At 35.3% G+C, this 14,193-nt stretch overlaps 1 protein-coding gene across 1 annotated transcript in view; it reads left to right on the top strand.

Annotated features, from left to right (window-relative positions):
* Positions 1–14,193, top strand: part of fndc4a (fibronectin type III domain containing 4a) — a 39,841-nt gene that overhangs the window by 16,167 nt on the left and 9,481 nt on the right. Inside the window, exons 3-5 of the mRNA XM_073816500.1 lie at positions 1,004–1,208; positions 10,008–10,097; positions 13,239–13,372. Of these exons, the coding sequence (XP_073672601.1) occupies positions 1,004–1,208; positions 10,008–10,097; positions 13,239–13,372 (429 nt within the window). The remainder of the gene's footprint in view (positions 1–1,003; positions 1,209–10,007; positions 10,098–13,238; positions 13,373–14,193) is intronic.

The raw sequence follows: 14,193 nt of genomic DNA, 5'->3' as shown, positions 1-14,193 counted from the left end.
GAAATCAGACAGATTTCGGACCCTGCATAGACTGCATGTAAGTATCACTTTCATAGGCCCAGAAAGGTAGTAAGGACATCAATAAAATAGCCCACAGTTCAACTGTAATTTTATGAAGCTACGAGAATACTTTTTAGGTGCAAAGTGATAAAAAAAAGACTTTTTTCTCAGACAGTCTTCAGTGCACATTCAAAGGAGTATCATGATGTATTCATATGCATTCCTCTGCTTGTAAACAAGGCACAGAAGCAAGACGTCAAAACGCATGGTGAAAACTGACATGAAAGAAGAAATTGTTGAATAAAGTTGTTTTTTTGGTTTTCTTTGCACACAAAAATTATTCTCGTAGCTTTATAACATTACAGTTGAAATTTTGATGTCACATGGACTATTTTATCGATTTCACTACTACCTTTCTGGGCCTTGAACGTGGTAGTTTGCTGTCTATGCAGGGTCAGAAAGATCTTAGATTTCATAAAAAATATCTTAATTTGTGTTCTGAAGATGAACAAAGGTCTCACAGGTATGAAACAACATGAGGATGTCGAGTAATTAATAACAGGATTTTTATTTTTGAGTGAACTAACCCTTTAAAGTTCCTGATGGTGTTAAACTTATTCAGTTTTCAAATCTCAGTTTCATGTAGAAATGTCCTTATGACTGGTTTTGTGGTCCAGGGTCACATTTGTATTATTTTCTATATGGGCACTGACAGCAAATAGAAGAGGCATTTACATACTGTTTTTGGTCTGACTTGGCTCTCGTATATTTGGTTCTTTTTATTTTTTATTTAAATAAGGTCTTTATGATATCAAAAATCTTACGGGTTTGGAATGACATGAGGGTGAGTAATTAATGACAGAATTTTCATAATTGGCTGAACTATCCCTTTAAATTCCCTGTTGGTGAAATGGTCAGGTGTCCCAATACTTTTGTCCATATAGTGTGTTTGTGTATTTATATACTTCTGATCTATACTAATCCAGTGGTTTAACTCTTTTAGAGAATGGATGGCAAAATGCAGAGGTTTATCAGGGAGGTGAACACCACCAGCAGATCCTGTGTGTTGTGGGACCTGGAGGAGGAGACAGATTACATTATTCAAGTGCAGTCCATTGGCCTGTATGGAGAGAGTCAGGCCAGCAAACGTGTCCACTTCAGAACCCTGAAGAAAACAGACCGCTTCCCCTCAAACAGTTCGAACCAAGGTAACAATGCTATGTCATTCTTCCAACTTTTAAAGCAGTCCATCATAGCTTGACCTTCCATGTTTTGAAAATGTGAAATGTCAGATGTCAACAGCACAGGGACTGTTTACATTCTCAGCGGATTCTGTCATTGTGTTCAACAGTTTCCTTTCCTACAACCCAATTAATTATTGATGAACACTTTACGCATGGATGCAGGTAGACCTTGTTACTGCCTCTCATTTTCAGCTCCAATTTCTAATCAGCTCGCTGCCTCTCAGGGGGATACGCTGTATATTGGCGCTGTGCGGCACAAGCGGGTGGTCCTTAATAGCAGGCCAATTGAGTGGATTATTAACACCCATTTCAATGTTGTGTTGATTTGAGATGTTTTTGAGACCTTTTCTCTTCGGTATGAAATCTAGCACAGCACTGAAAACGTCGCTTTCAACATAAGAGTAGCTATTTTTGCCAGCCATGTTGAGAACAACAAAACATCCAGTTTTGTGCACACCGACGCAGATGGAGCGCTCAAAATTAATCACCCGAGCATTCAAAGATGCACGTAGTTCAGAAACACGCTCAATATGTCATCAATGCTCTCCTGCCTTGAACTCAAATAACATATTCAGCACATTAAGAATGTACCATCAAATCTGATTTGAAGACATCACGTTTTGACTCTTGCTGATACAAGAAGGTGTCTAATTAAGGACGGTTATTGAACACAAATGATTCAATTCAGCTATAATTATTTCTAAAGCTCCTTTCATATAACATTTCATAGAGCTTCTTTTGTAAAAGTTTGAATTGAGCTTCATCTTGGCTGTCAGCTGTGTATAAGGCCAGAGTCTAAATTCATCCAAGTGGAGAGAAAACCATTTGAATTGCCTGGACAGAGGAAGCCTGCAGAACTTACACACACAATGAGGCATAAAAAGTATACACTCAGCTTGTTCAAAGCTCATTTTTAAAAAAATAAGAGTGTTACTGTCCAACGCTATTAAATTTCGTACCTTCTTACTTTTATAGTGGCTAAAATTCAAGGACTTTTAAGAATGTCTCTCAAAATACCCCACAGATCGTTTATTATGAAGTTTTTTAAAATGATATTTTGAGTGGAAGCAGAAACACACTGTTTTTGTGCTTGGCTCTTTAAATGAAAATAAGCTGCTCCTCCCTGCCCCTTTTTCCAGAAAAGGGCTGTGCCTTGACAGCATATATCTCAGATGCTTGGCTAAAAAAAACATCTGTTTGGTTTTGATTATCATGTCTATCGTGCTGAAATCATGCGTTTTAAAGCTATATCAGTTTAAACTTCTGATATAGGGTTTTCTGAGTGCAAAACATCCGAAGTACACGCACAGAAAACTGCTGTTACACAGCATGTGAGTACTAAACTAAGTTCTCTTTCATGTTTTATTGCCCTTAAACTGTCAAATACACACAATGGTATGTTAAAAACACACAGGAGTTACAAAAACAGTCAGTTATGCATGTGAAGGTAAACAGCTGAGAAAGAAATTGCATGTTTATATTAGATCTGTGTGGCAACAGCGTAATATACAATAAAAAAAAATCAATAAATCCACTGCTCTCTTGTCTTCTCTGCGGCTAGTACTCTAAATAGCAATCTGTGCAGCCAACAACAGAACAGCATGTTTTGCTCAAACTTTTGCCATGACGTTAAAACTGTTGTTGCTTGCGGAAAAATATTTTGGTAGCGCCATGGGTGGAAATGTGCTTTCTACATCACGGGGGGAGCGAAATCTGAGCAGCTATTTTTTTACATGCTTGCAGAGGAAGGCTTACCAAAACAAAATTACTCTGTTGTACTTTTTAGTTTCTGGATTGGTAGATGCACCAGGGACCCGATTATGGCACTTAAACATGGAAAAAGTCTGATTTTTATGATATGTCACCTTTAAGGGTAATTTTTAAGCCTATACTGACCACTAATCTAATTTTCTAAAAACAAAACAAAAAAAATCATTAATTTTCAGTCAAAAATGCCAACTTTTCCTCAAAATGAAGGATAAAGTTATGCCCAGAGAAAGAATTTAACAATGCATCATTCAAATATGGTAATTCTAGACATTTGCATGATTGTGACCCAGTGATTTACAACATGTTCAGAGGAGTTCCAATTAGTGTAGTCTCTCTCAATGCATCAGTGCATCTTTTTCTGATCCTATAATAATGAGTCTCATCATGATGCAAAAACAGTTAAATTCCAACCTTCCCTCCTCCATCCTGCGGTGCATAGATTTGAAATTAGAAGCAATAGACGTAGCAGGGAGTATTTGCCATCTGCTTACAAACAGGAAACACGATCCAATGCAAAGTTCTTTTTTTCAACTCGCAAAGTCATCGCCTGAGGAATATGACCGGCATCCAAACAAATCCAAAAAGAAAAGAAGTCATCTTCATAAAGATAATAGGGAGAGATAGAAAAGGTGTGCCAAATCATTGAGTAATATGTCTTGTTTTGTGACTCTAGACAGTTACACTCGCATCTCTGAGGTATTTTTGGCCAGTGCTTCTCATGTGCTGTCAGACTGAGCTGAAGATGATTCCCATTGGACTCAATTACTGTGATACTTCAAAGAACTGCGTCTGTAGAAGCTGAGTCAATATCAAACACCAGGCCCTGCAGGTCTAACAAACAAACCTGTGCATACTGATGAGGAAACACCCATCATATTTATGACTAGAAAGACAATAAACAACTTATAGCAAGTACAATGCTTTCTCTGTGACGATCCATACAGATCAGCTTTGCCCATGCTCAAAGGGATAGTTCAGACAAAAAATTTTATTCTGTCATTGTTCATGCAAAATAAATGCTTTGAAAAATGTCTCCATACATTTTGGAAGTCAGTGGGATCTAAAACATGTCTTTCACTGTATAGGGGAAAACTATCTTCTTTTGTAATATACAGAAACATATATGAAATGTTTATTATTATTAGACGCAGTTTCACTACACAGTTTGTTGAAACTAGTTTTAAGCCAACATCTGATGGTTATGTTGTGGTTTCTTTATGTCTTCTTAAAGAAGAAGTTCACTTCCATAACACACATTTACAGATAATTTACTCACCCCCTTGTCATCCAAGATGTTCATGTCTTTCTTTCTTCAGTTGTAAAGATTTTTTTTTTTTTTAGAAATATATTTTTAGGATTTGTCTCCATATAGTGGACTTCTATGGTGCCTGTGAGTTTGAACTTCCAAAATGCAGTTTAAATGCAGCTTCAAAAGGGCTCTAAACAATCCCAGTCTAGGAAGAAGAGTCTTATCTAGCGAAATGATCGATTTTGAAGTTGGAGGACAAAATGAGATAGATGAGTTTTTCGACCTAACTGTCTTGAACCGGAATTTACACAGAGTACACACAGAGCAAGACAAGACAAGCATTTGAGGTTACAAAGTATATAAATTGTAATTATTTTAGATATAATAGATATTTTTTGCTAGATAAGACCCTTCTTCCTCGGCTGGGGTTGTTTAGAGCCCTTTGAAACTGGACTGAAACTGCATTTTGGAAATTCAAACTTGCAGGCACCACAGAGGTCCACTATATGGAGAGAAATCCTGAAATGTTTTCCTCAAAAAACATAATTTATTTACGAATGAAGAAAGAAGGACATGAACATCTTGGATGACAAGGGGGTGAGTAAATTATCTGTAAATTTTTGTTCTAGAAGTGATCTTCCAGATCTCAAAACTACCATTCATCTTAAAGATTTAAGAAAATGTAGTTTTTTTTTATTGTTAATGTCTTATATTAGGTAAGAATGAGGTCTTACACAAGTTTCAGTCAGGTTTTAGGGTGGGTCACAGCACAGAGTCTGCACTTTTAAGAGTTGTAAATGATCTTCATAAAATCAAAGATTCAGTTAATTCTGTAGGCCTGATTATATTGGATTTGAGTGCATGCTTTGATACAGAAGATCATATGATTCTCTTAAAGCGTTTATCACATAGTTGGGATCCGTGGGATGGTTTTAAAGTGGTTTAATTCTTATCTTGCGAATAAAGCATTTTCTTTGAAGTATGGTGACTTTGTTTCAACAACAGCTCCTATTACCTGTGGGGTTCTGCAGGGTTCTGTAATTAGCAATGTATTGTTTTCCTTGTACAAGCTGTCTCTGGGCTTTATTTTGAAAAAAATATGGCACCATTTGTATGCTGATGATACACAAATCTATCTCCCTTTGAAATCTGGAGAGAACTGTGGTTCAGATTTACTTTTGGCATGTCTGGAAGAGGTGAGGAGCTTGAATGGTTTGCAGTTTGGTTCGGTTAAACCAAAGTAAATGAGGAATCTAGGAGTTGTTTTCTGACCCAGATCTGAAATTCGACAAGCAGATTAATGCTGTGGTTAAGAGTTGTTTTTTTCAGTCTCTTGCTTGATTAAAACCTATTTTGTCGATAAAAGATTTTGAAAAGGTTATTAAAGGTGACATATCATGAAATTCTGACTTTTTCCATGTTTAAGTGCTATAACCGTTCCCCAGTGCATCTACCAACCCAGAAAACTTTAAAAAGGACAACCGAGTAACTTAATTTTGGTAAGCCAGACGAGACGAGCACAGAACACTATTTAGAGTCCCAGTCTCAGAGGAGACAAGAGAGCAGTCGATTTATTGATTTACTGTGTATTACACTGCTGCCACACTGATCTAATATAAATATGTGATTACTTTTCCAGCTGTTTACCTTTACAGACAGGTTTTTGTATCTTATGTGTGTTTTTGACATAAACTTGTGTGTATTTAAGCATAATAAGACATGAAAAAGAATTAAGTTTAGTACTTGCATGCCGTGTGATTTCTGCCCAATGAACATAATAATAAAATCTGTATATAAGTAATAATAAATAATAATAGTATCTGAGATACAAGCTGTAAAGGCACAGCCCTATTCTGGAAAAGTGGGCAGGGAGCAGCAGCTCATTTGCACAAAAACAGTGTGTTTCCGCTTCCACTCAAAATAGGCATTTTCAAAATAATATAATAAATGGTCTGTGGGGTATTTTGAGCAGAAATTTCACAGACCTTGTCTGGGGACACCTGAGACTTATATTACATATTGTAAAAAGGGGCATAATAGGCATAATCTCCTTTAAAGTGGTTAAATTTGTATATGGCGTATACAGCATTTTCGGTGAAGTGTGACAACTCTTATTACCTGTGGGGTTCCTCAAGGTTCTGTAATTGGCACTCGATTGTTTTCCTTGTACATGCTATCTCTGGGCTCGATCTTTTTTTTAAAAATACGACGCAATTTGTATGCCAATGATACACAAAATTATCTCCCTTTGAAATCTGGAGAGAACTGCATTTCAGATTTACTTTTGGCTTGTCTGGAAAATGGTTTGCAATTCGATTCAGTTAAACCAAAGTAAACGAGGAATCTAGGAGTTATGTTTTTTCCAGATTAGGCTTGATTAAAACCTGTTTTGTCAATAAAAAAATCTAGAATAGGTTATTAATGCCTTTATTTTGTCTCGTCTGGACTATTGTAATGTTATGTATGTGGGGTCCTGACTCCTGTCAAACCATTATTTCACGCTTGCAATTAGTCCAGAATGTGAAGACTCCTTGTGAAGATTAAAAAAAGTCAACATATCCATCCTATTTTAGCCTCTCTCAGGTGGCTACCAGTGGGCTTCAGGTTCTGTTGTATATATTGACTTCCAATGTTTGGAAAACAAATTCTATGTAAGGCTACATCAACTGTTACCAACAGTCTACAGAATACTTTCTTTTAACACAAAATATCCTTTGTGTTCAACAGAAGAAAAACTCATACAGGTTTGGAACAACTTAGAGGGTAAATGATGATGGAATGTAAAATTTTGGGTGAATTATCCATTTAAAAATAAGATCCCAAAAGAGGGTTTTCTCAACAGAGGAAACAATTTTGGGTCCTCCCAAATAACCTTTCATTGAACAGTTCTTAGAACAACTATTTTTATCTTTTAACGGTTTCCACTATAAAGTACATTTTGTGCTATGGAAAAATTCCATGGGATGTTAAAGGTTCTTCATGGAACCATCAATGCCAATAAAGAGTAGGTGTAGTGTTTTTAAGAGTGTAGGTTTGGAACAACATAAGTCAGTAAATGAAGGCAAAATTTGAGCAGCTGCAGTGATTCGTCGTGAGAATGTCACAGTGATACATACATGTGCCACAGTGTCTTTGAACTGATTTCAGGCTTGTGGAACTAATGAGCAGATGTCTAGCTTTGGATCCTTACACCAAAGACGAAGCGAGGAAGCATTATGTTGTCTGGCATATAGCAGCTTTTTAAAGAGCTCTAAAGAGATCCCCTGTTGGGCTTTTGGAACATAACCAGTTAAATAAACAACACTGCGTCCCACATGAGGCTCTTATCTCTGTTGAGAGAGGTGGCGAGGGTAGGTTGAACCTGCTTGTGGAGCACAGACAGCATTCAGTTTCCACACGAGTGAAAAACCTCCACACTTATCGTTATAAATATTCATGGGGCAGATGAGAGGAACATTTCGCCTGTCTTCTATCCTGAGCCTTTAGCGGCGGAGAATGTGAACAGGAGCGAGCGTTCATCTTAATGCTGTAAGACTGCTATTGGAAATCACGACAATGCATGTGATCCTTCCAGTAATTGGCTGGGCAGAATATACCCCCCCCCCCTCCCCAGCCCTCCTTTTTCAATTTATGACAGCAGGTGTCTCAGTGGCAGCGCTGCTTTCATCCAGAAAGGAACAGCAATTGGGAAGAGTGGTGCTCTGGACCAGCTCCACACAGGTTAAAAGATATTTGGAGGAGGAAATGGGCTTGAATTCAATCCCTTTAACACTGGATTAATAATAAAGACAGATGGCTGATGGGCGGATCAGGCAGTGGTTGGATGATGGTGGTGATTGGGATGCTGGGAAATTGACTACCTTTGGGATACATCCGTAGGGCTTAACAAAAGAAAAATTAATCACTTAAGTGACTGGCTGATTTCTGGCTGAAATTAACTTTTGGTCCTTTAGTATTTGAAGCATAAAAATAGCAGAGGAACAGTGTTTTTTTGTCATTACATGAGCTGAGCTTCGACCTCACTGTTCTGTTTGGATAAATCTAATGCCTTGTACCTTTATTTCTGGATATGACGTCAACATGCACGGACAAATGATGGAAGTATGAAGTTTCCAGGAAAATCCATTCTGAAAGCTCTTAAGTATAAATAATGACTTTGTTTTTTGAGTTATATTATAAAATGTACTGGATCTTCCAAGCTTTATAATGGCAGTGAATGGGTGTTGAGCTTTTGAAGTCCAATAAAGTGCATCCATCTATCATAAAAAGTATTCCACACGGTTTCAAGGGGTTAATAAAGGCCTTCTGAAGCAAACTGATGCGTTTTTTGTTAAGAAAAATCTACATATTTAAAACTATAAACTGTAATCTCTAGCTTCTGCTAACTGTCGTACACGTGTTCACCAAAGAGTGGTGTTTTTATGATGAGTGGATGCACTTTATTGGTCTTCAAAAGCTCAACACCCATTAACTGCCATTAAGAAACTTGGAAGAGCCAGGATATTTTTTAATATAACTCCGAATTACATTCATCTGAAAGAAGTCATGTACACCTAGAATAGCTTGAGGGTGAGAAATTCAACTTTAATTGAGATTTTTTTTTTTCTATATTAATTTACATTAAAATTTAATTTATATATGTAATTAAAGTTGAATTTTCATCATTACTCCAGTCACATGAGCCTTCAAAAATCCTTTTAATATGCTGATGTATTATCAGTGCTGGAAACAGTTATGCTGCTTAATATTTTTTTTTGAAACCTGTGATACTTTCAAGATTATTTGATCAATAAAAGTTTAAAAAGAACAGCATTTATTTAAAATAAAAAGGTTTTCTAACAATATACACTACTGTTTAAAAGTTTGGGGTCAGTAAATTGTATTCTTTCTTTTTTTTTTGAAAGAAATTGATTCTTTTATTCACCAAGGATGTGTTAAATTAATAAAAAGTGATAGCGTAGATTTACATGGTTAGAAAAGATTTATATTTTGAATAAATTCTGTTCTTTTTAACTTGTTCATCAAAGAATCGTGAAAAAAAAATATCACAGGTTCCTCAATATACCAAAATATTTGGTAGCACATAATTATTATAATAATAAATCAGCATATTAGAATGATTTCTTGTTGTGTGACACTTAAAACTGGAGTAACAGCAGATGAAAATTCAGCTTTGCATCACAGCAATAAATTATATTTTAAAGTACATTAAAATTAAAAAACATTATTTTATATTGTAATAACATTTTACAATACTAGTTTTTTTCAGTATTTTTGATCAAATAAATGCAACCTTGATGAGCATAATAAAAATTACGTAAAATAAGTTTTACTGATCCCAAACTTTTGAGCGGTAGTGTGTATGTATGTATATATGTAAACAAATTTTTATTTTTATATTTAAACTAATGTTGAAAAGTTGGCAGTCAGTAAGACTTTTTTGTAATTAATACTTTTATTCAGCAAGGACACATTAAATTAATTAAAAGCAACAGTAAAGACATTTATAATGTTACAAAAGATTTCTATTTCAAATAAATGCTGTTTTTTGGAACTTTCTATTAATTAAAGACGGTAGTTCATAGAAAATACATTATGAAAATGTTTGATTCATGACTGCAAGAATGAAAATCTTGCACTTTTAATTTCAGAGTTGGCTCAGTGACTGTATCAGCTATAAATGATAATGACCATTCAGTTCTGAGTACAATCACTCACAGATGCCCTTATGTCTTTTCTAACAGATGACCCGACCGTCCAAGGCCTGGATAAAGCTCGACACCTGCAGACAGGAGAGATGATCATCATTGTGGTGGTGCTTCTTATGTGGGCAGGTGAGACACTGATGTCAGCTCAAAGGAAATGTGTCGACTCTATTAATAACATCCAAGTCCTGGAATCCTGTTCTGACTGTTTATGCCTACTGAGAAAAACTATGCTTGCAAACATTACCTCATGAATTATTAACCTCCGAGTAAGATGAAAAGCAAATGAGTTTGAGAAAGATAGAGCGGATCATAATTTGTCTTGGATCTGCTAATGGTTATTAATTTTTCACCTGAATAATTTTTAACATCACTTGAATTAACCCTCTGGGCCTCCTCATTAAGGGGTCACACTTGGCTCCCTCGCGGTCAAAAGTGACCGAAGCCTTAAAAAGTAACTTTTTTTTTTCTTCAGGAAAATCAATTAAATATATTTTTGTTCAATAATATTTTGTAATTATTATTTAGAATTTTGAGCATTTTTTATGAATCTATGCAATATTTATACAGTTTTAATGAGCAATTTTTTCCCAGTAGAATTATATTTTATATTATATTTTTTAATTAATTATGTATTTATTATTTTTCAATAAATACAACATTTCACATTAAAATAGAGTAAAAGCATTTAAAATCCATTTTTTTAAAGTGAAAATTGCACCATCTAGTGGCATAAAAAATAAAAAATTGTGTAATGCCATGTAACCTCCTGTATCTCCCTATATACATATATACAGGGGCTTTGGGATTCCTATTGTTTTTTTTCTTTTTACTGTTTCTTCATTTTATTAGGCTTTGCATTTAGAAATATATTCAGACATTCTAAAAGATAAATTTTGGCAAGGTTTAGATATTTTTTTGATTGGATAAATATCAGGTTTTGCATTTTTCTGCTTATTTCTGTGTGTCCGTGTGTGTGTCTGTGTGCGCGTGTGTGCGCGTGTGTGCGCGTGTGTGTGTCAGTTCTGTACTTTTGTTATTTTAGAGTGTCAGTCCTTGCTTGCTGAACACTTCTTTTCAGCACAGTTGCTCATTTGTAGCTTGTATTACCAAAAGATTATCTGAATTATCACATTTTTTCGTATTTCCCATTCATTTCCTATGTCGGTCATTTCTGACCGCGAAGGAGCCAAGTGTGACTATTTTTTTTTTTGACCCTTTAACATATCCGAATCATGTCACTGATTTTTTTTTGTACTCACATAGCTAATGCAACAAAAGTCACCAAGTGTCATCTCATTCTGATGAAGCTACGATTTTTAAAAATTCAAAACATAAAATTTTTCGGTCAGAAATGACCGAAGAGGCCCAGAGGGTTAAGTGGTGCTTAAAATTCCACTATACATGCCAGCTCTAAAAGCCCTGAAAAACCATAATATGCATTAAACTGATCAAATATGAAATGTACTGGCTGAATATTGAGAAGGGCACGGGAAAGAGGAGCACTTCTCTGCTTACGTAAGCCACTGAGCCAGTCTGCCTCGCTGTCACAAAATAATTCATGCGCTCAATTGCAACTGCCACTCCAGCAAACAAGGAATGTCTTCGCACCGCTGGGCTTTGACTACTGAAAGGAATTCTGTCTGCCCCTCTCCATCCAGAGGATGCTGAACGTGTCCAACATGAAGAGCAGGGGAAGCCCCACTCCCTGATTTAAAAGTGACTCCTTCACCTTAGATTTAAACACAGAAATGCTAAAAATGACTTAATGGAACCAATATAAATACCATATGTGTCCCTGGACTACAAAACCAGTCATAAGTAGCATGGCTATATTTGCAGCAATAAGCAAAATGATCAATTAACTTATGCCAAAAATCTGATCATGTTTCATGAAGATATTTTGTACTTTTTCTACTGTAAAAATATCAAAACTTAATTTTTTATTAGTAATATGCATTGCTAAGAACTTAATTTGGACAACTTTAAAGGTGATTTTCCCAGATTTTAAATAGTTGTATCTCAGCCAAATATTGACAAGCTTATTGATTCAGATTTTTATAAACCAGTGATTTTTATTTGTATTTTTTTTAGTTTTGTAGTACAGGGCCACATATCAAGTCTACTTAAAATTGATTTTTGTAATAAAACAGACAAATTTCCATTTTTAATGTGTTCTTCATATTTCCTCACTTTGTCTGGTTTTCGATTACTATCATTCAAAAGTTTGTGGTCTCTGAGATTGTTTAATGCTTTTGAAAAAACTCTCTTCTGCTCACTAATGCTGCATTTATTTGATAAAAATATATATAAAAAAAATGTGAATTATAAAATAGTAATACAATATAAAATGTTTTCTATTCGAGTGTATTTTAAAATCTAATTTATTTCTGTTATGGTAAAGCTGAATTTGTGAAATGCTGATTGAAATGATCCTTCAGAAATCATTCTAATATGCTGATTTAGTGCACATGAAACATTTCTTATTATTATGAACAGTTGAGATTTTTAATACATATGTGGAAACCATGACATTTTATTTGAGGATTCTTTGATGAATAGAGATGATATTTGAATAATTAAAAGTATTGTACTTTTTAATCATCAAGCCATTCAGTCTCAAAAAGAGTTTAATGGCACTAATATATTTATTATAATTTTTCCTAATAATTTCAAAGGAATAGTTTGCCCAAAAATGAAAATTCTGTCATTATTTACTCAACCACACGTCGTTCTAAACCCATAAGACCTTTGCTCATCTTCAGAACACAAATTAAGACACTTTTTGATGAAATCCGAGAGCTTTCTTGACCCTCCATAAAAAGTAACGTAACTACCACATTCAAGACCTAGAAAGCTAGTAAGGAGATCATTGAAATAGTCCATGTTATATCAGTGGTTCTACCTTAATTTTAGTCATTATTTTTGTTCTCTTTGTGCACAAAAAGTATACTCGTAGCTTCATAAAATTAAGGTTGAAACTGATGTCACATGGACTATTTTATCAATGTCCTTTATTTATCCTTTAAGATTTAAAGCTGTGCCGTATACATGACTCTACTAAACCAAATGCTTTGTGCTGGGCTACTTAAGAAAATGGGCCAACATACAGTAAAAGACTGAGGTGACATGGAGGTAAACCGGGCACAGATGTGTTTATTCAGTAATTGTCTTATAGGGTTGGATGCTTCAGTGACTCTATCTATCAGCCTGTCTCTCTAGAGCTTTGTAGAGTTACTTCATGTCATCATGTCTTCTCTGTTTCTGCAGCCGTAATTGCCTTGTTTTGCCGGCAGTATGACATAATAAAGGACAACGATTCCAGCAACAGCAAAGAGAAGGTAAAACCTTCCTCAGAGAGAAACACACCAGAGCACCACAGCGGAGGTCTGCTGCGGAGCAAGGTGGGAAAACCTTTGAAACTTTTCTCAACATCAAACTATCATTTCTAATAACCAAAGTCCTTTTAAAGAAAGATGACAATTTTGTCCGCATTTACTCTAAACCTGTACGAGTTGCTCAGTGGAACGCAAAAGAAGATTAGCTGAATCCCTTCAAATCATTTCTTTTTCTGTTCAATGAAATTAAATGGAGACCAAAAGCTGTCAGACCTCAAAAAATGACTAAAACCCTTACAAAAGCATCATAAAAGTGGTCAGTCTGAATACTTCTGAAGTCTTCTGAAGTGATGTGATAGTTTTGTGAGGAACAGACTTAAAGTAAAGTCTTTATTCAATAAAAATCTGTGCCTTGGTCACTATTCATTTTCATTGTGTGGAAAAGAATATAGCACTGTACCACTTTTCTTACAATGAAAATAGTCTCAAAAGAAAGAATTTAAAGGGATCTTATAGGGAACTCTGGGTATTAAGACTTGTATGGCATAATATAATGTAAATGATGTCTGTAGTAAAAACCCATGAAAGATTTGCTTTATTTAAAAATCCACCTTGTTTTATACATATTTTGGACTATGTGGGGCACAATATTTTAGTTTTTTGTTTATGTGAAATGGTTGCACTTGGTGAGCTACTGCTGCTACCTATTGCTATTTTTACCACAACACAACTCAGAAAATAAAATACTGATACTGATACTGAAAAGTGGTGATGGCCATCAACTTTCCTCACTAGGAGTCTAAACACCCCTGGTTATTGAGTGAAATCTGTGTTGAGAAACTCATCATCATGACAAGTGTTGCATGTTTACATCCTGCCAGGATGGC

This window comes from Garra rufa, chromosome 13 (genome assembly GCF_049309525.1).
Source record: "Garra rufa chromosome 13, GarRuf1.0, whole genome shotgun sequence".
Taxonomy (NCBI): Eukaryota; Metazoa; Chordata; class Actinopteri; order Cypriniformes; family Cyprinidae; genus Garra; species Garra rufa.
Note: the sequence above shows the minus strand (reverse complement) of the source record. Positions and strands in the feature narration are given on the sequence as shown.